Source organism: Polyodon spathula, chromosome 22, assembly GCF_017654505.1.
Source record: "Polyodon spathula isolate WHYD16114869_AA chromosome 22, ASM1765450v1, whole genome shotgun sequence".
In the NCBI taxonomy this organism is placed as follows: Eukaryota; Metazoa; Chordata; class Actinopteri; order Acipenseriformes; family Polyodontidae; genus Polyodon; species Polyodon spathula.
In genome coordinates this window covers 26,068,810-26,095,229 of record NC_054555.1, presented here as the reverse complement: position 1 = coordinate 26,095,229, position 26,420 = coordinate 26,068,810, and the positions used below count along the sequence as shown (strand labels likewise).

General features: G+C 36.4%; 2 protein-coding genes across 2 annotated transcripts; one reads left to right on the top strand and one right to left on the bottom strand.

The window, feature by feature from the left end:
- Nucleotides 1-410: 410 nt before the first annotated feature.
- LOC121297046 (hydroxycarboxylic acid receptor 2-like) lies at nucleotides 411-1,400 on the top strand. The gene has a single exon (XM_041223058.1). The coding sequence runs from the start codon at nucleotides 411-413 to the stop codon at nucleotides 1,398-1,400; it is 990 nt and encodes a 329-aa protein (XP_041078992.1).
- A 639-nt stretch (nucleotides 1,401-2,039) lies between these two features.
- Nucleotides 2,040-25,795, bottom strand: kntc1 (kinetochore associated 1). The gene is made up of 64 exons (XM_041222692.1): nucleotides 25,673-25,795; nucleotides 24,952-25,107; nucleotides 24,688-24,808; nucleotides 24,177-24,292; nucleotides 23,999-24,071; nucleotides 23,591-23,668; nucleotides 23,150-23,184; nucleotides 22,562-22,672; nucleotides 22,261-22,354; nucleotides 21,966-22,018; nucleotides 21,717-21,829; nucleotides 21,558-21,612; nucleotides 21,020-21,118; nucleotides 20,543-20,586; nucleotides 20,318-20,383; nucleotides 20,160-20,235; nucleotides 19,684-19,809; nucleotides 19,508-19,597; nucleotides 19,308-19,373; nucleotides 19,146-19,207; nucleotides 18,795-18,906; nucleotides 18,513-18,656; nucleotides 18,089-18,145; nucleotides 17,883-17,984; nucleotides 17,487-17,606; nucleotides 17,084-17,227; nucleotides 16,651-16,749; nucleotides 16,150-16,253; nucleotides 15,906-16,008; nucleotides 15,435-15,569; nucleotides 15,225-15,344; nucleotides 14,944-15,016; nucleotides 14,788-14,855; nucleotides 14,399-14,688; nucleotides 14,133-14,305; nucleotides 13,635-13,732; nucleotides 13,374-13,518; nucleotides 13,210-13,266; nucleotides 12,934-13,097; nucleotides 12,201-12,305; nucleotides 11,850-11,978; nucleotides 11,551-11,667; nucleotides 11,214-11,323; nucleotides 10,774-10,987; nucleotides 10,569-10,658; nucleotides 10,273-10,444; nucleotides 9,931-9,989; nucleotides 9,399-9,615; nucleotides 9,182-9,255; nucleotides 8,698-8,908; nucleotides 8,192-8,304; nucleotides 7,220-7,275; nucleotides 6,689-6,767; nucleotides 6,443-6,567; nucleotides 6,191-6,326; nucleotides 5,827-5,922; nucleotides 5,659-5,715; nucleotides 5,295-5,349; nucleotides 4,967-5,030; nucleotides 4,728-4,857; nucleotides 4,102-4,191; nucleotides 3,717-3,862; nucleotides 3,194-3,284; nucleotides 2,040-2,722 (listed from the first exon to the last, which is right to left on the bottom strand). The coding sequence occupies exons 2-64, from the start codon at nucleotides 25,081-25,083 to the stop codon at nucleotides 2,678-2,680; spliced, it is 6,699 nt and encodes a 2,232-aa protein (XP_041078626.1). The 5' UTR covers nucleotides 25,084-25,107; nucleotides 25,673-25,795; the 3' UTR covers nucleotides 2,040-2,677.
- Nucleotides 25,796-26,420: the final 625 nt, after the last annotated feature.

Sequence of the window (26,420 nt, the reverse complement as noted above, 5' to 3'; positions counted from 1 at the left end):
TGTACTGCTTAATAATCTATAACATCAACAGCGATTTTAGTAAAAAAACAAAAATCAAAACAAGGAGTCACTATCACACTGTGTCAATACATATTGTTGATAAAGTCAAATGCACACTATCCCAGAAGCTTGATTAACTACCCTGGGATCCCCCCATCCCCCCTGCCACCACACACTTCAGGGAATTTTAAAAAACAAGGAACACAAGTTTCTTTCTTTCCTTTGCTCTGTAAGGTCACACCCATTTCCATGAACCACTAAGAGGTCTGTGCACATCTGCATACACACACAGTGCAGTATATAAAAGACTCCAGCAAGAGAACTGTCAACCACAGGCACAACACACAGCTTCTCATTTAGCAGGCGCAGGACAGCTCTGCAGGTACCATTTGTCTTAATTCGGTTCAGCGATGGAAAACCAGTCATGCTGTGCATTTCCAGAGCCAATCTTAGACGTCACCCTGCCACCAGTGCTTATATTTGTATTTGTATTTGGTACCATAGGCAATGTAATTGGCTTGTGGATGTTCTTTTTTCTAATGCAAACCTGGAAACCAAACAGCGTTTACCTGCTGAATCTGGCAGTAGCAGACACAGTCGTCATATTCTGCCTTCCCTTTCGTACCGATTACTACATGAGACTGAAGAACTGGATCTATGGAGATGCCCCTTGCAGGATACTGCTGTTCATGCTGGCTGCAAACAGGGCTGCAGGCATCTTCTTCCTTACTGCCGTTGCAGTGGACCGTTACCTAAAGATCGTCCACCCTCACAACAGAATCAACAAGATGAATTTGCGGTATGCGGTGTGCGTTTCGTGTGGCCTGTGGGGGCTCATCGTTGCAATGACCGCTTACCTCCTCTTTGAACCGCACCTGTTTCTGCAGAACAACAGAACGCAATGCGAAAGCTTCAATATCTGCCCTGGCACCAACCCATCAGCAATCTGGCACAACACTTTCTATGTGCTCCAGTTCCTCGTGCCCGTGTGCGTTATCTCGTACGCTACAGCCCGCATAACCTGGAAGCTGAGAAGCAAGACAATAGATAAGACTGGCAAAATCAAAAGAGCTGTACAATTTGTAATGGCGGTTGCCCTGGTTTTCACCATTTGCTTCATCCCCAGCAGTATGTCCAGAATAGCGGTCTTTATCCTAAAGTCTCAGTATTCAGACTGCAGTTATTTCAGGGAAGCCAACCTGGCTTTTTATACCACGGTTTGCTTCACTTACTTCAACAGCTTGCTGAACCCAGTGGTGTATTACTTCTCAAGCCCTGTATTCAGTGGGGAGTTTAAAAAAGCTTTCAACCGACTTATGGGTCGAAAATCTGCAGAGGATGGTGATCAGTCAACAGAACCAGGGACTAACTCAACCTCAACTACACACACCACTACTTAGCAAGGATTCCTTCACAATGATGAAAGCGTTTGTGTGAACTGGGGGCGTAGAGAATGTCAACCTTTAATATAATTATTGTGAAGCTATGTGTTGTGGCACAATAAAATAAGCTAGTAGGTTATTATGTTTCTTAATTTAAAAAATAAAGCACGGTTATTTCTGGGTGGTTGTGATTTATAACAGATTGTTATTGTCTCATTAAAATATGTTTTCTTTCCTCATAAATGTGTAGTAAAAAAAAAAAAAAAAGTGAAATAGACTCCAACAGAAATGAGTAAACCAACCGAAATGTAAGTTTATAGTGAATGCAATGTGTAGAATGATTGAAATAATAATTTATATTAGATATAGAAATGTAGCAAAATGGAAAGCATTGGAAAACAACGTTTTACATGTACTGTAACTCTTATTAAATTACTAAATCTACTTCAAAATAGGTCTTTTCTTGTAGTGTAAAAATAATGGTCATATAGACTGTTCAACAAAAAGCTTTCTTACAACAGTGTAGTTATTAATTTAACAGTACAAATCTGAACTAATTATTGAAACAATTACAAAAAGTAATTTTGATTTGTACCATTATTGTATAGTGAATCCCTTTGTCAAATAATTTTTTTTTTTCTTTCTAACTGTACACTTTAAAATACCAGCCATAGCAAAGCAAGCTACCAAACGACACATGCTGTATTTTTTGTGCAAGTTATCTACTTGCTTAAAAAGCAGACAAGTACACATCTTCTAACGTACTGAACAAACCTATCAAACCCTTCAATTTTATATCATAATATTTCATGGTATATAAACATTAAATACAGACAATACAGTAATATAGAAATAGTAATTTTAAACCAAGTAAACTTGTTGCTGTCAAACTGTATTGAATTCCCCATGTACAATTGCACACATTAAACATGCTAAATAAATGCATCTTCATGTTTCTTTTGTGATCATGCTTTTTTGTTGCTCTACAAACTGTCTAAACATGTATGCAAACATTGAGCAAACATGCAGAATATAAAGGGTTAAATACAGTTCAACTTCAATAGAAATGTTGTGTGAAAAAGACAAACAAAAAAAGCTTGATTATTCTAATCTTTATTTTAAATATTTACCAAGTATGCATTGCTACTGTAAACTACGTGTGAAGCATTCAGATTTTACTGGGTAGCTTTCATAAATGAGTATTAGTTTTCCAATACATAAAAATATAAAAGTATGATTAAAAAAGTGTTACATATCTTGCCACAGGAAGATAAAATACAAAGCAGGGATTCTGTTTATGTAAGGCAATCCAACAGTCTCTTTTCATCACCAGCAAATTCCTGTGGAGAACCAAAAATAAATTCATGAAATATAAACTAAAGCTTCTCTTTGCTTTAAATAGACTTTCAAAAGGAACAATTTATATTCCTAGTGGTTTTCATTTTACATCCGTGTAATAGGACTGAGACTGGGCACAAACAACAGCCTTATATCCACTGTGCAAGAGAGCCAGACAGCACTGCCCGTTCGTTACATTAGGAATCCACATGAAACATAAACTGTACATATAATATGCTTAGATTCTATAGGGTTAAACATGGTACAATACTCAGAGCCCCAATTAGTATCGTGTTCCTCATATATGACTAGATGTTTACTATAGGGCTGTGTAGTGCCTTTTGGCTTTACAGTACTGTAGTACACACTCAAGAGGCTTGCAGCTACCCACAGGGCATTTACATGCATACAGAAATACGTTTGGGGGGGGGGGGGGGAGGGGGGGGGCGGGGATTGCCATTGCTTAAAATTACCTTTAAAATGTCTGGAGTGGAAATGTTTGCAGGAAGAGGCTTCCCCTTGTGTCTCAGATATTCAGATACAAGAGAAGCTGCATCATCAAGGCTGGGAAGAAAAAGGTCAGAATGAATTGAGGTTTTTATTTTACCCACAATACCAAGAGTACGTGTGGTGCTATATATAAAAGTTATACCGTGTTTTATTGGCTTGCCTGCTAGTTAATACTTTTTCTACAAGCTAGCAACGGCTCTCGATCATTACCAAGCTATACAAAGAAAATCCCCAGCAAACACAGTCAAACAGCTTTAAATACATAAGTGTAGAGAAAGACCAGCTGTCTTTGGTGACCACACCGCCTGTTAAATCCATGTGTACACATATATTGTTTGCTAAAGTAACTGTAGTCTCAAAAGGTTTGGTAAACCAGATGATTTTTTTTTCGGGTATTTACAGAACTTGTTTAAATGACCCATTCTCTATGGAGTTAAAGAGTTTATTGTAATGAACCTCCGGAGGGTTATTGCCCCTGGTACCTACCAGCTCTTGTTTACAAGGTAGTCCACAAGGCCCTCCACCTGGTTGGATTTAATCACATGCTGTCTCAGGAGAGGGAGGAGTTTGGTCTTGATCAGTTTCTCATACAGTTTATTGCTATTAATGAAATCCAAGACCAACTCTTTAATCTGAAAGAAAAAGGGTACAATTATGAAAAGCGAAGTCAAGTAGACAATTGTTTTGGTTAGTGCCTTCATCAGTGTGTAAATCAGGCTGTTTGAAATCCAAAATGCTAAAAATATATATATATATATATATATATATCTATCAAGAATGATTCGAATCAGTGGTCCTCAGGTAACGCGAACAAAACACATTAGTATCATTGAGGCCAGAAAATGAAGTCAAATGGGGAGGTCCTCATTACCTGCGCTGAAAACCCAGCAACTTCTCCTGTGTTCATATGTGCCTCAACTTGTTGAAGTACAGTTACTAGATTACTTGTGGAAAGAAATCCCTGAAGAAAAAAAGCAAACATAAAAAATATTGAACAAGCTAGTCAAAACAGTGTAAGCAAAGCTGCAAGTGGCTGCCAAGAAATCACAAATGTTAATTCAGTACCAAAAGGTAGAAATCAGGCATCATCCTATTTTGTACAATCACTTTTTTCTTTTAGTAAGTGTACATTTTTATCATTTTAATTTACGCAATTTAAAGTGGTATTTTACCATCTTTTACTATTTCTCAATTGTTTTGTATACTATTCATTTTGTTGTTTCTATCTGAAAAAGCACTTGAGGCGATTCATCACATTATATAAGAAATAAAGATTCATTGGTTGATTCTTTGATTACCTGAACTACATACAGATGGAGAAATTCAGTGGTTATGTCATGAAAGCAAAGAGGCAGTTGTTTTTCTTTCAAAGATACTTAAGTTGTATGTAGAGGTTCAGGTGAGCAATAAACATTTCAAAAGCAGTTTAATCCTATTTTGCCATTTCAAATTGTTAAAGTCGTCTCCCGACTGCAGTCTTTGGTAAAAGGAACATACTTGAATTTGCTGTTCTTTTTTCTCCGATTGTGGGATCAGCAAAAGTGACCCCAGTGTGAAGGCTGGCAGATCCAGTTGAGCGAACTGCTTTGCAATACCAATCATATCCAGATCTGCTAGGACTGGGCACCTTCAGGGACACGAATTAAACCTTTGTTAAATAATGCAACTAGTGGAGAGTAGGCTTAAAAGAATGTTAATATAGTGCTATTGAAACTTCACACAAAATCACTACTTACTTAAGAAGAAGAACAAACGTCTCATAGCACGTTTCTAGTTGTTTTGGGCTGGGTGGATAAGAGGCTAAAACAGAAAGAGCAGAAAACTTCAGGTTTTTGAAAGAGAGATCGGTTTCAGCTCATTTACTAATGAACCATGATCTACATCACAAAAAATAAAAAGGACTACAATGTATTTATTTAAACTGGATCAGGAATTAACACCTGAGGCTACATTTTCAGAAAAGAAAAGTCAATGTTTTGGATTAGAAGGAAATCTTCGAGAGGATTATAAAAACAGAATTATTAAAAAGAGGTTACTACTGTCAACAGATCTTAAAACACATACCAGAAAGAAAAGGGGCAAGAATGACATTTCTCCAAGCTCTGATGAAATTAGGGATCTATAAAAACAATGTAAGAGAATGAGAAAGTAACGAGTGCTAATCATTTTAAGATATGGATATAAGGCTTAAACCTATACAATATAATTCACGCATCAACTTTGAAATGGTAATCAGAATTATATGATCCAACGGTCGTATTCTATAACATCTTTCAGCTGAACAGTGCATTGCAGCAGGTACATTACATTAGCGCCAATGATCAGGACTAAAAAGGCATTTGCATTTTTGTGTTGTATCCTCAAGATCCAATACTGAAAAGGTAAATGTATTTGTTGTTGAGGGATATATACTCTGCATTCACTGTACCTGCCATAAGGAATGCACAGCAGTTATTGCCACCAAAACCTTCCTCATGTAACTGATCTGAGAAAAGGAAAACATCATTAAAAGAGTTAGTACAAATGTGAAGCTCAGAATGACTGCAAACAAATCTGTACCGAGGAAATGCATGCTCAAAAGTGTTGTGCAACTTACCATGCTGAAGCTAAGCAGTTTTTGCAGCACACCATTCCAGAGCTGTGGGTCATACACTTGGTATTCTAAACTGAGCTCAGTCACCAATTTTACAGCCTAGACAAGTTTAGGAAAGCAACAGGTGGTGTTGAACAATAGAAAAAATTAGTGGGAAACAGTAAAGCATGATCTTTTAATTAGGATATGCAACGGATCGGAAACAGTAAGGCTAAGCATTTCTATTTGCAGCTATTAAACTTTTTAAAAAAAATGTATCAAGAGTGTTGTAACTGCATTTTTAACAGAACTCAAACAGCACACAGTGGCTGCATTCATTTATTAATTTTGTGTTTTAGCCCAAAATTAATTGCACCCAAAAACTTACCCTGGGCTCATGGCTATGATTCTTCCACAGACCCTTGATCATGCCCTCCTTTGGACTGTTGTGAAATGACTCCACAGTGTAGGGTATATTCAAGACTTCAAATTCAGCAAGATAAATGCAGCACTTCAGGTAATACCTGCAAAAAAAAAAAAAGTATTGAACACATTTTAAAAATGTCAGCAAATACTGTGAGAATGACATCCTCTAACATACTATGGTTAACCACTGAAAGATAGTGAAAGACAGACTTACTTGACTTTCTCAATAGGCATTTTGATGAGCGAAACCACAGTTTCTTCATCAGCCACTTGGATTAGACAGAGCAGTGCACGGCTTCTATGTGCAAATGTTAACCGAGCACCAGATGTGCCAATAGGCTAGAAATAAGGCAAAGGTTATTTAAAAACAAAATAATTACACACACACACACACACACACACACACACACACACACACACACACACACACACACACATATATATAAGTTGATAAACTTACTGATGTTTCAGCAGTTGCAATTGTATAGAGCATTCTTGCACTATGCTCCATAGTGTATGGCTGAAGCAGGTATATAACTCTAGGGGAAAAAGAAAAATATATTGGTCTCTGCTACTGCAGAACAAATTGGTACTGTACCTAAACTGACACAATGAAATGCAGCTTCTGTCTAAACAGAAAAATAATAGAATACTTAAATCAGAAGACAAGAATGACTAGTTATTGTTTTATAGCTTATCATACACGTATGGCTTATGGTCATCACTATTACTTTGAAAAGTGTTGTACATAACTGTTTAAACAAAGTAAATACTAGGGATGCTACTCACAGTCCTTTAACTGTAGAGTTATGAGTGTTTATTCTCAAATAAAAATATAGCTTTGTATTCGTGTTCTCTAGACTGTTGTTGTCATCTTTAACAAAATTAAAAGGTTTCGTCAATGTAAATGTACTCATTAAAAAGCATGCTTTAAAAAAAAAACTATTGAATTCAAGCTCTTTAAACAGGACCCTATAGCTTTATGCTTTACCTCATTAGTTCTGGGTCTTCTTGCATGTCAGTAAGAAACTCAAAGGTTTTATCTTCCTAAAAAAATACCACGGGAGAATAGAACATTTAAATAAAAACAAGAAGAAGAAAAAGCATAAATCCTCTTGAGACAGCATAAATCCTCTTGGGAAACAGCATCATGGGTGTACTGAGGATGCAGCACTAATGGTCCAGCTCTCCAGAGATTGGGAGAAATCTTTTTTTTTATTTATTTATTTATTTATTTTTGCGAATGTAACGCTCTTGAGGATATACGGTTTGGATGTTCATTTAAATCAGAGTCCCTCAAGAAGGAAAACCAAGGAGACGATTTTAATTTCTTGTTATGTTAAAAGACATTGCACCAAAACTCAGCAAATTACCTCTATATTTACCTTTTGACCCAGGTTCTGCAATAGATACCAATGTGTAATATCTGACATTTTTTGACAATACTACAACGGTACCTTCTACCTAAGGCTACCGTTGCAGCTACCATTTAGACTTTGAACAAAACCCAGCACATTGTTATTGCAGTGCCGGCAGAATGCCATTGAAAGAACCGGATTATAAAGCTGTCTTCGACACTCACAACATGACACATTGCGGTCTATTCAACTGATCTAAAACAACAGAGTATCTAAATACCACTATCATTTAAATTGAAATATGAACTTTTCTGAAATGCCCACTGTTTCTTTGTCCCAAAGGCCCATTAATTGGCGCTAGAGAACAGACATATCCATAGGGATACACTCTGATTCATAATGAACAATTAAAACACTTTGAAAAATAAGCATGCACCCAGAATAGGGGTAAACATCTGCATGCCACAGGGAATAATCTGATTTGGGTCTGTAGGGGTGATCTGGAGTGAACATAAATGACTGTCACCAAAAGAAAAAATAAATAAATATGTAGACAGATTTTGCCTAAGAAATTTCTAAAACAATAAAAAGGTGCTTGTACTCACATCAGTGGACGGCTGGGAGTTCCGGCAAAGCCATTTCTCCAGCAAAACATCCCTGATCTTCGAGATGTCGATGTTGTTTATTTCTGCAATTTCCTTGGCTGCAGCATGTATATCTGCAAGAACAAGCATGCCAAAACTGATTTCTAAGCCAATTATACAGCCATTTCCATATCCTCTTACACATAGCCTGTTCACTTATTACGATTCACAAACAGATTGTAATGAAGAACTCCCATTGAACATAAAAGGCAGTTGTTAGCTTGTCACATGTTCTATGCACAAGATAACATCTATACACAAGATGTACTGGAACGTTGACAAATCTTTAAGAGCGATTGCTTTATTTCTCAGATGTGATTTATAATATTTTGTCACAAAAGGATATACTTTCCTTTTAAACAAATACAAAGTAAATATTTCTTATTCTCTTCTTATTTTACTCTCAATATTTTACATACTAGGATGCATGGATGGAACAAAGACAAGGTTTTGCAAGCTTGTCTTACCAGGGTAATCCTTTCCAGTTGGGTTTTGTATTCTTTGTTCAATGGAGTTATGCTCATACAAGCAAACAATAAGCTTAGCAGGAAACCCAGTTAACTTTAAGTACTCTGGAGTGCTCAAGTTGAACGCGATCAGTATGTTTTCTGTGGCTGATCTCTGGTACTGCATTTTCAATTTCTCCAAAAACACCTCGGCTTTTGCATGAGTTTTATCCTGTATAAGTGAGGGGAGAAAGAGGACAGGATTACAAAACACCAAATAACTTTTTATCTGGTATGGTTAACAGACATAAAATAAATATATTAATATATGCAAGCTGACCACCACAGGGAAAAAAAAGAGGTGTCTCTCTCAATTGTTTGTTTTGGACTTCTGTCAAGTGTATTTGTTATTTAATAACCGTGTGCTTGTTCCTTGTATAGTTTATCAAAAGCAACATGTTCAGTCATTTTGTTAAAACTTTTGGAATAAAATGAATCTGCAAACCTCAGCACCAGTAGCTTTCAACCATTTTTCTGCAAGGTGCAAGCAGAATTTCAATGCACTTGTCTTGTCTGGACCTACAGTGGAAAGGAAAGAGAAAGAATTCACACCTACGTTCTGGACTGCTTTACTGACTTCTATCCATGCACATTGTAAACATGCTCTAGAAACCACTTCAACTCAAAAAGGAAATGGTCAAGTCTGGGAGTCTATACTATACCTGTCGGAAGCGCCTGAGCAATTCTGTGAGATGTCGCCGCAGCCCATTCTGGATTGGTAATTGAAAGAAGGTAGCCCTTGATCGTCTGCACAGTTTTTGCAGTTTCTTTGGTCATCAAGAAAGCGTGTCCCTCTTTTGACTGTTTTAGCGAGTTATGCTTCAGGCTTTTTTCAAATACATGATTCACTGCCGACATATAAAGCTTATCTATGCAAACCTAAAGCAGAAGAATTTTGTATTATTACTTATGTATAACATGATTTATTTCACAGTTTCACTCTAATCTCAGACAATCTAAACAAAAGCAACACTAAGTAATGTAAAATGAGTGCTTATCATGGTCTGTGAAACTAGTCATGAAATTAAAACGTTGAAAATGGTAAAGAGAATAGAAAATGAAATAAATACAAAGCAAAACGCAGATATGTAAATGAACTGCAAATTGAATGTGTTAACTTAGAATATGCACACATGTCATTATAAAAGTAACATTGGCATTAGGTCCTACCTAACACACAACAGTTGAACTTACCTTCATCAGTTTAGATATGAGAAGCAGCGTGGGAAAAGACTCTTCACAAAGTTCGACAGCTAATGAAAAAAATTTAAATAATGTTACAAACCATGTATGATTTAACACTGTCTTTAAAAGAAAAACAAAGAACCCTTTATTACAATACAATGATGGTAAACCCAAGCAAACGTGGGGTCATGGTAAATCGCATAACATAGTACATGATTTAATATATAGACACATTGTCAGTAGTATTGTAGTTAGGAGAGCTTCCTTTGGGAAAAGATTATTTTCATACAGTAGTTTGACTCAGATTGTCTTTACAAAGACAAGGCTCAGTTCTGCACAAATTGAACGTACATATAATCTTCCAGAAGCACTGAGTTGTTTGAAAGAAGATCAGATGGAACGGCAGTCTGCTCTGGGCGTAAGCTGAAACTTCAAGCGATTTCTCCAAGATGTAGTGGTGCTCCAAATCCACTGGAGGGGAGATTCGCCTGTAGGAATTCAGGTGCTGCAACAGTTCTATAGCCTATGAAAGAGGAAAACAGTGTCACACACAAAAGAGCAATCTAAACATAAACCGTTTAAGAAATACATTAACCCTTTCTTCACAGCGGTAGACATGTCTACTGCCAGAAAGTGTGTTGTTGTACCTGTTCTATCTGCATGCTCGTGGTCTTTTCATCAGCGGTCTGTATGACCTTAAGGAAACCATGGATCGTTTCATAATCGTAAGGGCTAAGCTGCAACAAGAAAACATTTCAAAAGTTTAGTTGAACTAGTGGACATCACCGGTACAGGCTGGAAAACTAAATCCGACCCACTGATATAGCAGCCACTTGAGCTGGCATATCTCACCTTGTGTATGGTTGCACTGAGACTGATGACAAGGTTACTGGTGCGGTTTAACAAAGGAATAATTTCAAGAGCTTTAGCCACATATTCACTGTGAGACAGCTTGGCGTTTTTTTCCAACGTAGGATCGTCTTCATTTTGAAGAATGTTTGTGCCATGGAGCAGAAGAGTCTCTATGTAGAGATGTAAGGCTGAATCGCTGTCCAGATCAAATGTGCTAAAAAGAAAACAAAAATCTAAATACATGTTCAGCCAAGATAATAGCATACATTGTCTAGCACTGACTCGCCTTATGAAACAACCTAATGAAATTTGCAAATTTAATAATTGTCTAGGAATTCATTAATTCTTAAACCAAAAAAAAAAATCAATACTATTTACATTTTGCAAGGATCAGTAGTGTAATTTTGCAATAAGTAAATGCAGTGTCCTACTGGATTTACCGGCAGTATTTCAAGATTAGTTCTGAGTTCACATTCGGGTTCTTTACAAGAGTAGAGATCAGATCTTTTTTCCTTGCAGGGCACTGTCGAAATACAGACTGGAAAGAAATCTATAAACACAGAAAAGAAGAAAGTTTTAAAATCAGTATGTTATTTAAAACCGCAGTTACATTACACCCTTTAAGTGGAACTTGATCACAGAAACAGCCAGCTGGTATGGAACACCTTTGCTAGTCTTTATCTTCAAAATACTTTCATTCCGATTAAATCAGTTGCAAAATGAATAAATAAAAATGGACAATGTTACAAATTAAAAAAAAACAAAACACACACTTACACCCAGTTTTCCCAGGTGGATACCCCATTCAGCATCAGCAATTAAAGAGTTGAATGTCTGTCTATGTTCCTCATCCTTGTATAAATCAGACAGATGAGCACCTACTACAGCTACAGCCTGAAACAAGAAAACAAAACTAGAATTCCAGAATTCAGTCCACCAAAAGCTTACTTTTACTGGCTTTAAAAAAAAAAACAGAACACATTTATCTACTGTAAGTGTACAATGTACAATGAAAACAGGATCTTATGTACACAGCAATACTTTTTTTTTTTTATTATATAAAAAAATTGACCTACCAAAACTTTGTTATAATTTTGCCATGTGTTGTTGATGACATTCCAGAGTTTTTCAAAGACATCTTTCTTTGGTAAGAGTGTGCAGTAACCCAGTGCAAGATCACAGTCAATCACTCGACAGTTAAATACCTGAAACACATGCAGTCCACAACAGGGAGAAATTCACAAAAGCAGCGCAATCTAGTGACCAACTTGCTCTTTAAAAAATAAAATGCATTCATTTAAAATGCAAAAAGAAAAAAAAAACAGCAAAGAAAATCTCCATACCAATTTATCAATGCTATAAAATAAAAAAAGGTGCCAAGATCATATGCTTTATTTAGTTTTGGTGACATCTATTAAAAATCTCACCTTATGAAGTAGGGCCAATGACACATCTTTGATAATTGAAACAGTTTTCTCTCCCATGGCAACAATGAAGTCTCTGTCTTCCACCAGGTTACGGCGGTCATACAGCTGAAAAGTCAAGGTTTAGAATAGAGCACAAACAAATACATGACTGTTACCTACTACCCTATCCCCATCCTCCACAACCCTACAGTATCAAACTGTGCATCTGTTCAATTCGGCTGAAGAGGACTAAGGGGAGGTGAATAGTGTTTTTTTTTGTTTGTTTTTTTCTTAGAAAGCCCTTCAAACCAGATGTAAACTTATCAGCAATATTTGTGTAGGTAATCCCTCACAAGGTGAAAAAACGATGCCAAAGGACATCAATATGAGCATTATTGCAACTTTAGACATGTTCTCACCCTTTGGGGCATTAATGAAGAGCTTGTTATTTGCATGCACACACCTACCCTGGAACCCTCTTCTCCAGCACATGTGGTTTATGTATCACTAATAACACGTGGAGGACCCACATCAACAGAATTTGGTCTGTTTGAGCTGGATGGGACCTTGTATTTTGGATGCATAGGCTGCTTTAACAATATGAACTAGCATTGTTCAGAAACATGTTTTTTTCAGGGCAATTAGCCTTTTCCCTCCCCTGTGTTATTATAGGTGGCAATAAAGGATTTGTTTGTGAACCAAAATACAGGATAAGTAGCGTGAATTACAAGCTATTGAGTAACCTGTAGCTTACCTTGGCACTAAGAGCCATATCCATATTGTTGGAAATCACATGCTGTAGACAGGTCCCGAACGAGTTCACCACAAGCCTCAAGACCAGCTCCAGCTGACTGCACTCCTGCAGGTTCTGAAGCATGCAATTCATGGGCGACCGCAACGGTTTGAGAAAGTTTACCTCTATGAAATAAAATCCAGTTAAATACAATGTTTCAGATTGTGCAAAAACAGCATGTGTGTGGTATTTCTTTTTAGATTCATTTTTAAGATAATAATATATATGTTAACATACCTTCCACATATGGACAGTTTGTTAAGCAGGAGCAATCTAAAGGATAATGCTTTTTACCTAAAAAAAAAAAAAACCCATAACACCATGAAATATGCACATAAGAGGAAACAAGATCACCCAGGACACCCCACCTATTCACTAAAATACAGTGCTGAGTTTGTTACCTGCAGTATAAGGTACAACATTGGTAGTTATTTCATAAAGAACAGGCAGAATCATCACTGGATCAAGAACTATCCCGTCCTCATTAAAGAAGTCCTCAAACGTCCATTCATCATAGGGGTCACGGTCAGCTCCCAAAGAGGAAGTCTACAACAGAAAGGTTCTCGGATAAAAAAAAAAAATAAATAAAATTGAAGAAACGATGGTGTTTTTTCATGGTTCTCGACTTGCCACATGTTGGAAAAAATCATTACAAAACTTACTTTTGCAATAAATCCATAGTCATCAATTTGACACTGCCTGTAAACATCCATTGCCACGACTGTGTTTTTGCACAGTTCCTGGCAATCCAGTAAAAGATCTGTCAATATGCAAGAAAGATGTTAGTCTTACAATATCATTTGAAAATAGCACCAGTTTTATTTTATGCGCAACACCTATACTGTAGAATAGTACAGTATAGAGCAGGTGAAGGCAACAGATAAACCACACTATCATAATGAAATGCATGCTGATAGCAGCAGTAGTAACCAAACTTCAATATAATTCTGATGTGTCTAAAACATTTACATAGGTCTCAGGATTCTTTCATTCAGAGGGTTGTTAGGGATTTTTGTTATTAAATATAAAAACATAAAGCCTTGAGTAAACAAAGGCATTTTAGTGCGGCATTAATTATGATCATTACTCTGAGCAAATCAATCTAAACAGTCTCCAACTGGTTCGGATTAGTGAGAGGTCAATAAAATAATATAATGTACCTGTACTGCAGATAGTGGCTGCCTGACAGGCTAATTCATGAATTACAGCAGGCAGGTTCATTCCATCAGGAATTATCATGGGAGTATTTGTCTCCAACATCTGACAAAGCTTCTGCGCAGCATTTAAAAGAACGTGTCCAGTTTGTGTGTTACAGTGATGCTGATACAATTCGCTTGGAAAAAAAAACAAAACACATACACACATATATATTATACACGTCACAGTATATATTACACCAAAATGTTGGCTAGGTTTTATCTCTTACCTGCATATCTTTATGGCCTTTTCCACTTTGCCGACGGCTAGTGCTCTCATTGCCAGCTCTGCCCCCAGCTCCTGCTCTGTGAGCTGCAGAAGCAGAGCTAGCCTGTACAGCCCGGACTCCGTGGAAATTGTCTTTGTTTTTCCATCTTGTCCTTTGGCAACCACAGAGGTTTTTTCAGTCTTTGACCTGGATAGTGTGTTCTCATAGGTTTCAATGTGTTTTTCACGAAGTTGAGACAGCAAAGTACGGTTCTCGTAGTCTTCCATAGATAGGAAGATATCAAAATCTTCCTACAAGTGAGATGAAAGTGAATGAGTTAGTCATATAGACAGCATACAACTCAAAATTAAATCTGCAGGCCTTCTCCTAAAACTAAGCATTGTACCTACCTGTAAATTAGCAATAGCTTCAAACATGTTCAAGTTATTTTCACACTGCATTCTTTTTAAAGTACTGTCTGTAAAATAAACAAACAAAACATCAAACCAATACGAGAACATTTAAGGGGGGAAAACAATGTACACAATCTTGAAAGGGATCTCTACCTTTCTGGATGCCTTGCAAGAATTTCAGAATTTCAACCATTGTCCGAGCAACAGCCATTTGATGCTTTTTATGCTTAAAAAGAAACCATAGTTTAAATCACTGCCCTGTTAAATAAGCTACTGCTGATAACTGTACACTGGAAGAGACGGTTTAAATAGTGGACCATGCAAACTGTAATACAGTAATTTACAGTCAAACTTTTGCTATGTTTTTTTCCCTACTAGTTGCATATTCCATCTGTAAGGGCATATTTTATTTTCCACTTTGGGTACATCCTTACCTCCTCAGAGGTGTCTCTCTGGTCATGCAGTTCCAAGCGAGCCCATATAGCCAGCCTCTCCGCTGTGCTCTCAGCCTCGTCAGATGGCAGTGTCTTTAGAAGCTTTAAACACTCATCTACCTGCAACAAAATGAAAGATTACTTTTATCCATGTAACAAGCATCACAAGCATGCTTTTCCCCCCCTGAGCTGACTGGCTTGCACACAAACCTTGTCTTGTGCAATGAGATAGACAATCCTGAGAATGCAGACTTCAACAGTGGGCAACATGTAAGCTTGAGCCACCTTTAAGGCATCCTCCATGGATGAAGGCAAATCTTGCTTCAAGATGTATTTCACCAACTTCTGCAGAGTAAGCACATGAATTTAGACTTCAGGCTTTAATCTGAATCTATTTCAATATATATTAGTTAGTAAACAGTACTGCATATATTTTGCATTACACTTCACATATACAGAACAGGTACTTTATTTGATTATTGTATCGTAAAATGTAGTTACAGCACAGTATCTGCTATCAGGCAGTAAAGCTCCCCTCCCTGCCTCTCTCAATAATGCCATTGTACTTTCATTCTCAATACTGGTATAAAGCAAAACACATAAAGCAGTCTCTTACTGTGCAATACAGAGATAGCACTATAACTAACTACTCTAAGATCTGTCATGGTATTTCTTACTAACCATAATCTGCTTGTGATCGGACAAGTTAAAGCTTCGTATTCCATATCCTCTAAGAAGCTTCTTCATCTCCATGAATCTGTAACTTTCCTGCAGAAGCTTTACCCTGCAAACCACAAACATCTCAGCGCATTACAGTAGCACAAAACAGAAATCTACAAATAACAATGGAAGTTCCATCTTTATTTATTTATTCCCCCCCCAACCCCCCCCCCCCCCCCAGGAAATCTACATCAATAAAACATACTTGGGATGATTCATTTCCAAATGTTGTTTGACAAGTTGTTCAACTGCTTCACTCCAAGGTACAACAGCGCCGTACATGATCTGCAGCACTGCATCAAAGACCAGCTGCAGAGCACAAGGCAGTAAGAATAAGCCGTTACTTGTGTTTCCTCTATAGAGAGCCTACTGGAAAAATGCTGAGAAACAAAACATGCAACACATACATTGAATTCACCACACACTGACTGAAGTGGGAAAAGGTTGATGATGCAGATTCTTTTATGTGGCTGATATGCACAGCTAACTGTGATGCCACAGGTCTGAACTGACTTTGCAGTTGAAGGGAATTTGGAGAGGTGCCTCAGGAGTGATTTTTTTTTGCAAGCGACTAACGTCAACCATACCGAGAAACTCAACATGGATGTTATGAATGTCGTTTGTCTGTGTTGTGTCATGACAAACAGCAGGTGAAATTTACACTGATTTACAGAAAGACACGCAACAGTCTACACAGTGTACTTACATCAGTGTCACACATGCATCCCAGTACAGCCATAGCTTTGGCCTCCCATTCAGTTTCAAACAGGGAAGCAGACCGAGAACTGCATCGTTCCAGCAAATCCTGTTAAAACATATACGATTACTTAAACAAAAATCTGAAATGAAAAACAAAAAACAAAAAAAAAACACCCACACAAAATACTTTAGACACACAATAACTTATTTGCGGACACCAAAGCACTTCTGAAATAACCAGAATTCACCTTCCCTTGATTAAAAGAAGAGCAGGAAACACAATTATAATTGTTATTGTCAACCTCTGTAAAGAAGAAAACGTTTCTAATAACAAATGTTTTTTTTAAATATACAGAAAGTCTGTAGATGAATAATAAATTCATGTTTCCGTCCTCTACCATGTTTTATGTTCACTTTACTGGGTAAATTACACCATGTACCTTAATATATTGCAAGAGCAATTCCTCCAATTGCAGATTATGCTCTTGAATATACGGTTTTATAATTTTCTCCAGGGTGGGAGGAATGAGTTCCGGTGCCAAAACTTTATCCAGCATGCGGAACGCAATAGTAGTTTTATTTTCCTATTAAAAAAGAAAAGAGAAAGTTACAAACTTTAATCTGTAACCTTAAGGTGTTACAGAACTCCCTGCAGTGCTTACAAGAAAGACATTACTTTCTTCGCCTTGTAGCTCATGGTTCTCCATATCGCAGCATGGGGCAGCACAGGACACAGCAACAGTAAAGTAATGAGTTTCTTGTACACCTTGCAGGTTGTTCTGAAACACTTTAAGCAACCAAATTTAAAAGAACACAGAAGTAGATTTAACAAGGAAGTTTTACCTTTTCGAACTCTGAAAGCGGCAGTATGCACTTGTATTTTTTGTACAGGTCTAAAAGCTGCTGCAAGCTCCTCACAAGATTTTTTAACTGGTGCACTTCTTCAGAGTCTCCATCCTCCTTCTATAAAAGAAAGCATTTGTTTACTGAACTATAGACAACATGCTACACTTTTTTATAGATACAATTTAATACACAGCATTGTTTCAAGTTGGTTTTGCATAAAGGCTCAATCCATTTAACCAATTTAAAAAATGGTATTGCAGCAATTAATAGTAATTGTACTGTTACTGTACACAAATACCTAGACCAGCTAAACAAGAATATAAGTATGTCACAAGCCCATTTCCTACAAAAACAGACTACCAGCAGTGTGGAAATTTAGAAAAGGGGACATACCAAAGGAATCCAAAGCCAGGAAGATGAAAGTCCTAACTCATTTGGATTCCTTGATACAAAATACAGTTCGGCCATTTCCAGTCCATTTTCTGGCCAGTTCCACTGCAAGAAACATTTAGGGAAAACAAAACAAACAAAAACTAAATATTTTTTGTACAGATTCAGACAACCCAAAAGTAGGGATGTACGGAGTCCGATTACTTTACCTTTTCTGTCAACTCAAGGCTTCTCACCCTATGTTCCAACCACCTTGCAAGTACTTTCTGTAAAAATAAATTTTATGTATATATATATAATAAATATATATATATATATAATTATATACATATATATATATATAATATAGAGTCTTTAGTGTGTTTATGTATATATAATATCTATATAAATATATATCTCTATGATATTGAATAGATAATATATATATATATATATATATATACACACACACACACACACACACATATACATATATACACACACACAACTCTCATTCACTAATGATATCAAAACAATATAAAAAGGTATTGTAGGGTTTTTAAAGAGATAACTTTTCTTTCTAGTTTCATACAGAATTAAAATGTTTCTCATAAAGTTGATTATATCCTTAATGAAATACAAACAAACAATGACCTGTCCCTTTGGCACGATTCTTCTAACAAATGGGATGATAACACTCTTAAACCAGAGACAGAGTTCATGTGAAGGGATGTCTGCTGGGATGATGTTCAGCAGCTTTTCCAACGCTTCTACATCAAACTGACTTTCAAACTCTGGCTGCAACACACAAAGAGAAAGGGATTCAGTACCGAGACACGTCAACAACTGACTGCACAGAGACTTCCATTTCAGAAAATTGGGTTCTATGTTCCATGTATTGCAAACATTTATTTTTCTATATATGTAAAATATTACTTGGTGTCTGAGCCACAGGTACTGAGCACACTTCAGGTTTCTTTCCTCCAAGTGCCAGAAGATGTCGCTTAAGACGTCCTTGTTGTTTAAGAACTCAATCCAAGAGATCCCACTGCCAATGGGGAGGGGGGCATGTTTTAGTTGCATGCTTGTAACAGTCATAAATACATCATAAGAATTACATTAACTGGAAATTAAACTGAATTATAAAGACTAAACGGCATAATTGTGCCAGTATCAATATGCAGCACTGTATGCCTGCTAGATAAACCACAGCAGCAAGATTTTTTTAACAGAACAAATTAAGGTAGTTAAAATTCTTGGATACAAAAAAACAAAAGCTAGACGAACCTAAATTTCTCAGGTCCGAAGGCACCATAAAAGGTTGAAAGCTTTGCAAGGGCACCCAAAATCTGTGGAAAGAATAAAAACAGTAATTTAGGAAATTAAATGCAATTTAACAATAGCAAAAGTTAGCTTTTTATCCCCCCCAGGCACTAGCTAGTTGTTTACCTCAGTCAGTAAAATAGGCAGGTCCTCAAGAAAGGCAGCATTCTTCCGGTCATCTTTCTTCAAAATCTAAATTTTGAATAGGTTGTAATTAATTCTGCCAGTAAATAGTTAAATACATTTTTATATCTTTAAAATATGTCATAGAGGATAAAATATTTTAGATATACAACAGGCTAATAGTGAATAATAAATGAACTTACTCTGGATTTTGCATAATTTAACATCTCTTGTGCCGTTTCAAATGTTGGCCATGGTGCTTTTATGCAATACTGCACTATAAACTGCTCATCCTGAAAACAAAAAAGTATGCATCATCGTTTTTACTTGAAGTGCTGCGCAACTATTTTTAGCATTGCATATTAGCATTGAATCATACCGGTATTTTATGCAAATTTTCTTTAGCTTCGTTAACAAGTTCCACCCATACAGTTTGCCCATAGCCCCCAATGGAGGCCGACGCAAGTCTCTCCAACACAAAGTTCAACTTCACTTTGTACACAAGCTGCGTAGGAAAGAATGAAAAAAAAAAAGAACATGTTATTTAATAGGAATAAAGTGCAGTAATGAATCATCAAATTCAACTGAAATCTGTACATTTATCAGAGATGCCAGAATAGCCAATTCTTAATGCTTTTCAATTAAATTCAGACTATGACGTAAAGTAATTCCTAAGTGAGGTGCAGTGTTTGAAACAGCCAAGAAAGTAAATGTTTAAACCGAATCATTACTTTCAAACCATGAATACGATACAGAAAAAGCTGTGGATTACTCTTCAAGCAAACTTTATTTGGCTGATTTGTTGTTAAACAATATCCTGTTTAATTCTACAACTTTGGAAAGTGCAACGATTACCTCAACGTCAAGTCCAAACTGGATTGCAAACCTTTCTGCTTCTTCGAATTTATGCTTGTAAAGAAGACGACTGAGCCTAAAGAATAAAAAAAGCAGTGAAAATAATGTGCAAGTGTGGTACAAAGAAACAAGCACACAACAGAACTGTTTTCAAATACCTGTTTTCTGGCAGGGCTTCTGTTAAACATCTCAACACTAAAACAGACACTGTGGCATTCAGTGACCTGTAAGACAGAACCAGTTAGGACAAGGATCTGAAAGACTAGTACAAAAAAAAAAAAAAAAAAAAAAACACACCTCTCCCTAAATCATGAGACCTTAAACCAAAAAACGATGTAATTTAAAAAACAAATGCTATTTCCCACCCTATTTGTTCATCATACCTTTGCTGGTTTTCATAAATTCCTTCCAGTAAATATATTGTGTCCTGGAACAAAGAAACAAGCTGGATTTTAGTCATATATTATGACCTAATTTACAGCACACATCTTGCATGAGACATACTAGAACCCTGCTCCGTTAAATATTTCAGGAATAAGCGTTCAAAGGGGTTTATTTTCAACATTTAGCAAGCAGATTTTGATTAAAGGATGACCTGTTTTATTAATGGAGAATATCTTCAAACCTGACCACTTATGCGCAATGCTACAGAAAAGAGTAAGTATGTTCATTCTTTTTAATGATCTGCTTAGATTTTGGATTTTAACTAAAATTGTTCATATGCTTTTCTAAGTTAAATGATAAATACACAGAAAACATGACTGGCTTTTTTCTAAGTTCCAAACAGCGTAAGTTGCCATGCTTTGAAAATGCCCCCCATAGCATGTTATCGGTATGTTCATCGCAAAGTGATATATTACCATGTTGACTCCAGTTTGAACCAGCGCAGAAACATCAGACACTTCCAAGGAATATAGCAGGTTCATTGCGGGAAGAGAATACACCATCAGGTTTCTCATCTGCAAATACAAAAATAAAACCCAAACATACTTGTCTTTTATTATTTGAAGCTACTAAACACGGAGAACAGTTTAAATAGATTAAATACAGATAAAAGTTTAAGGAGTAACTTTCAGGACTAACCCTATTCTTAAATTAAGAAAGTAATGAATAACAAAAACTATGATAACTGCATGCAATTAATATAATGCTAACGCTTCATAAAATACCCAAAACCATCAGCTACCTTTAATACAGCCGTTATTTGCTACTTTACGAATGCAGCTATAAGGATATTTTAATCCCAGGATCAAGAACTTTACAGAAAAATAACCCTGAGGCAACTAAACATCTATTACATGCCTGCAGTCCTGAAACTAAAACTTGCTATTATAAATAAAAGTTAGTGATACGATCTTCACATACAGTACTGTCATAAGAGAAACCTACAGTATTCACCTGTTTGTTGTCTTGCGTTGTCAGGGCAATGAGCTTTAAATTGGCACTTCCTTGCCTGCAAATATAAAGTAGGATTAGAACAGAACACAGGAGACAGAGATAGCTCGCACAAGTCAGTCTACAGGAGTGGGGTAAAAAATCAGAACGTCAAAGGCTTACATGGCAACAGATGCAGACTCTCCTTCAGCAGTCAGCAGAAAGTCCTGAATACAAATAGAGGGCCAGTACCAAACCAGTATGAGGGTGTAGGCATCCCACATGCTCAGAATATTCTTAAAGCAAAAAATGACAAATCGGTTAGCGTATTTGAGCCTGACGACTTCTTCTGGGTGTATGTGTTATCATTTACGTAATGACAGCTAAAAATCACTGAATGCACCTGTGTTATTAACCATTCATTTAACTTACTTCATCATCCAAAACAAATATCAAATTATCCAGAATCTGGCATTTTCTCACACCTGTTAAATAAAAAGGCAATATAAGTACAAAAATCAAAATGATAAAGTTAATAATCTGATCACCCTTTATATGAAACACCTGTTTGGGATCAATGAACGATGATCAAAGGCCTCCTATGAAATGGTACAGAATGCATTAGACACGTCAGCTCGCACCCCCAGAGACAACTGTTATCCATACTTTTTTGATGTTGTCAGTAAATATTATGCTAAAAAAAGTATCAAATAGAAATAAAAAATACCTGTCACTAAACTTGAATCCACAAGATTTTGTATTGCTATGGTTTTCTGAACTGGATCCATGTTCCACTTTGAGAGCACACAGTCTCCACTACCCTGTAAAAATACAGCAGCATTAAAAGAAGAACACTTACTAGGCACTTTCCATAACATTAGGTTAAGCCATTGTAGTTTTACATGCAGGATTTAAGGTGAACAAAAATGAATCGCAGCTTGAGTTACAGTGACATAAATAAGTTACTACCTATGTCATCAGCAATTAGTTTCTAACACATGTCTCTTAGGTAAAACAAAATATCCTACCCCAATTATAAGCGGGATGTTATTTTTTAGGTCACCCATCTCAGCATGGTGACACCCAAGAGTGTGGATCTCATCGGTGGAAAAGAATGCCGTCTTGATTGGCATCTGAAGCTGAGAAATCCAACAATACCAGGTTAAAATATAGACCACACGTTTCCTTTTACGCCAAAGTGGGGAAAAGACATTTGTAATTGTAACCCTGTATACCTATCTGGCTCCCCCCACGCTCATCGATAAAGAACATAAATCATGTAACTCAATCGCTATTCACAGGCAGGAGTGCAAAGATGTCTGGACCTGCAAGTAAATGTAAGGAATGTCGAGCTTTATGGATTCCTAAAAATTCTGAGATGTAGCCTTAACAGAAGGCTAAAAAGATAAAGCCTGAAATCTGATTTTTGCCTTGCCATGGTACTGTACACACATTGCAAAACTAAGGTTATTAAGAATTAATTACAAATTAAGTTCAGATCATGTTAGATTAACACCAACACAATCATTCTAAAAATAAACTACATTTCTTTACTAATTATAAACATTTATAGAACTGAGATTTAATTCAAAACATGTTTTTTTTTTTAAAAATACCTCTTTCAGTGCACCAAAGTCCATTTTTTCAATTGCTGCACAAAAAGAAACAATAACTGTATTAACTCTGTCAGCACTGTAGAGACAATCCCATTCAAAACAGCAACCTGCTCAAGTGGTGCAGCTAGTAAACTAATCTAATAGTTATCCCAGGGCAGTCTTTCAATAAAGTCGCTGAAAGAGTTAAAGTGGTTAGAAACAGAATTGTGCATTTGTGAATAGTGATACTGCATTACATTACACAGAACAAATCATCACGTATCTTAATAAGCATTCAAACTGTCTGCACGGCTCCTTGTCTGCTTTCACTTCATAGTGGTGATTTTAAATTCAAGAATGTTAAAGTACTTGGGATTTTGTGTTTTAATTTTCTTTTTTTTTTTTTTTTTTTTTTTACACGTTACTTTCTTTCTCCTGCCCAATGATGATACGAAAACTTACCCTGTTGTATTTTTACCAGCTGAAGGTTTGAAATGTGAAAGAAACCATCAGAAGTAAGGACAAACATGTGATAAGTTCCTAAGGAAAAAAAAATAAATCCTACTAGTTACAAGCTTAAAAGATTCCAGTACAAAGCTATTAACACTTACAACCCTCATTCTCACTCTTGTGGATGGCTTATTGGCTGAAAAGTGGAGCACATACAGTAATGACCCCAAACTGCATCATAATGCAGTGTTTTATTTAATATATTTAACCAGGCATAGCATAATTAAATACTGAAGTTATTTTTAAAGATAGCCCAATAAACATTTATAAACAGGTCAGACTAATGCAGAACAGCATTTGTAAAAGCATGGACTGCCTGAATCCCAATACTGCCACCACATGGCATTCTGAAAGCACTACCTGGATCATCTTCCTGAATGATCAGGTTTCTGTACGTCTTCTGGTTTTCATTGTAAGGCTTCTGCACCAAAGCCTAAAGAAACAATCAAAATGTATGTACAGGTATAAGTATATTAGCATGCTGTGACGTAGATTGCAAATCATTTAAACAGTGTTTCGCAGAAACCATGTGACTTACATTAGTCAAGATAGTTTTCTTTGATGGCACATGATGAAGATGAAGGTTTCCATTCCTCTCTGCAACCACTAGAAACCTCCCCTCCTGACACAAACCCACTCCATCCACTTGGGTTTCTGAAACCAGAGAATTCACATTTAACATTTTAAAATTATTTTAGAGGCTAGTGTGTGGGTGGGTGGGTGTTATATATATATATATATATATATATATATATATATATATATGGCAATGAAGGTACACAATGTGAATAATTGATAAAGAAAATTAATTATATCAGGACATTTTGGATTACAAACCCTTCTATAGCTGGATGGAAAACGACTCCTGTTGCATGGCAGTTTCACCCATTCCAGTTTTTGGTGAGTGACAGCCACAGTGCATAGGAATCAAACTCTGGTGTGTCTTGCTAAACTTACAAGAAAAAACGGAAATGCATCAAACTGCTATGCAATGGGAGTCTTATTTCCATCCCTGCAGTACTTTGAAATCTCTAAATTAAAAGACATACCAAATTGAAGCTGCAGCTGGACAGACTGGCAGTTCTGGTCAAGAAGTATCACAGATTTATCAGCCACAACAACACAGCCATTGGAGCTGCTAGAGGCATAGAGATTAGGATTTGACAGGACCTACAAAATAACACATTGAGCAAGGACAGTTAAAATAGGATTTAAAATTACACATTGTAATATATAAAACCAGAGAAAAAAATTGCATTTCAGCAACATACATCATGTCAACATTATACAGGACAGACTGGGAATAACCTTACCTTATCAGAGGAAGATACTTTAACTAAAGTATCTACTTGATACAGGGCGGTGCCGCACTCCTGTCTTGAATCGATACAAAGACGACCAGTGACGGTGTCGTCATTTGTCGAGAGCTCTACGTCATTCCACATTTCATCCACAGTATGTTCAATCTGCTGAAGCACGTAGTACAGTTTTAATAAACTCTAAATTGGAATTAAAACACACACCATTTTAACATTACAATACAGCACGCAGCGTGTACAGCACTGCTAAAACTATAGGAAAACACACATACTGGTCAATATATTTTTGGAGAATGTAAACCAGCTGGGCAGTCAAGTTTTCAAGGTCTGGTTTCAAATAAAGTAATGGGCACATATGGCTAAACTAACACTACATAGTAAACAGACATATAAAGAATTACATGTTCGTGTAAATTAAAAAAAAAAATTGACTGTGTAACGCTGCCGCTTTAATTAAAGACAATATTATTGACACTTCAGAGCAATGATTTTAAAATTCCCCAAACCACACAGAACAGCAAAACCATACAACTCGCGCATTTCATTAAAATAATTAAAAAGCTAAAATATTTTCTGCAAAAATAAAAAAAAGATGTTCGGTTAAAGCTAGCTACCATAAATGTGTTATGTATTGCATGCGCAGCTAATCGGTTATTCTTGTTTACACAAACGCTTAAGAAACGTCAGCTGGTGCGGTCGATTAGACAAGACTCACCTCAGTCGTCAAATTAAAACCCCCAAATATAATTCTGTAATGTAATTACAGTGCCATAGTTACGTTTTTATACTGCAGACATAAACTTAAGAGAGTCTAACACAATTGTCTTCTCCTCTCTGGTCTGGGATGACGGGTTGAATTTGGCGGGAGGGGAACTGTGCAATCTAAGCACTTCCGGTATGGAAAAATCTCCTTGGAAACGAAACTGTGTGAGCAGGCCTGCATTTCCGATCTTTAAATATCGCCTGTAATAATAATTCACTATTATTAGCTCTGTGGGTATACACACACACACACACATATATATATATATATATATATATATACACCCGGTGTCATTTCTGTAAGTTTTTTTGTGTCTGCACTGTACCTACATAAGTCAGAATATTTTACAGTATGTATTGATTAGTAACTGAAATTGGAGGATGCACAATATGTTCATAAAAATTGTAGTAATAGTACAATTTACTATTTTACGTTTAGTGTAAAATAAAAAAAATACATCAAGCTGGCGATGGTCAGTCTCAGCCACTGCATAAACGGGACATTTTTATATACTCTCGTACGCATGGCTTTCCCACTTTTCTCTTTTTATAATTTACTGACTAATCTTCCCATATCATATTTATGGGCTGGTGTTTCAGTATATTTAGTAATCTGGGTCATTTTTTTAGTCGATTGAACTGCTGCCAAAACACACACTTCGAACAGCAACGCGTACTCCTGTGTGCAAAAGTAACCATTT

What these genes read in the sequence shown, in the direction of transcription:
- kntc1 (XM_041222692.1), bottom strand. Translation starts at nt 25,083, where the DNA reads ATGTGGAATGACGTAGAGCTCTCGACAAATGACGACACCGTCACTGGT. An exon ending in TGCTCTTGCAATATATTAAG is followed by an intron (nt 16,750 to 17,083) that starts GTACATGGTGTA and finishes ATGTTTTAACAG; the next exon opens with GATTTGCTGGAACGATGCAG. An exon ending in CTAATCTTGAAATACTGCCG is followed by an intron (nt 10,988 to 11,213) that starts GTAAATCCAGTA and finishes TTTTCTTTTTAG; the next exon opens with CACATTTGATCTGGACAGCG.
- LOC121297046 (XM_041223058.1), top strand. Translation starts at nt 411, where the DNA reads ATGGAAAACCAGTCATGCTGTGCATTTCCAGAGCCAATCTTAGACGTC.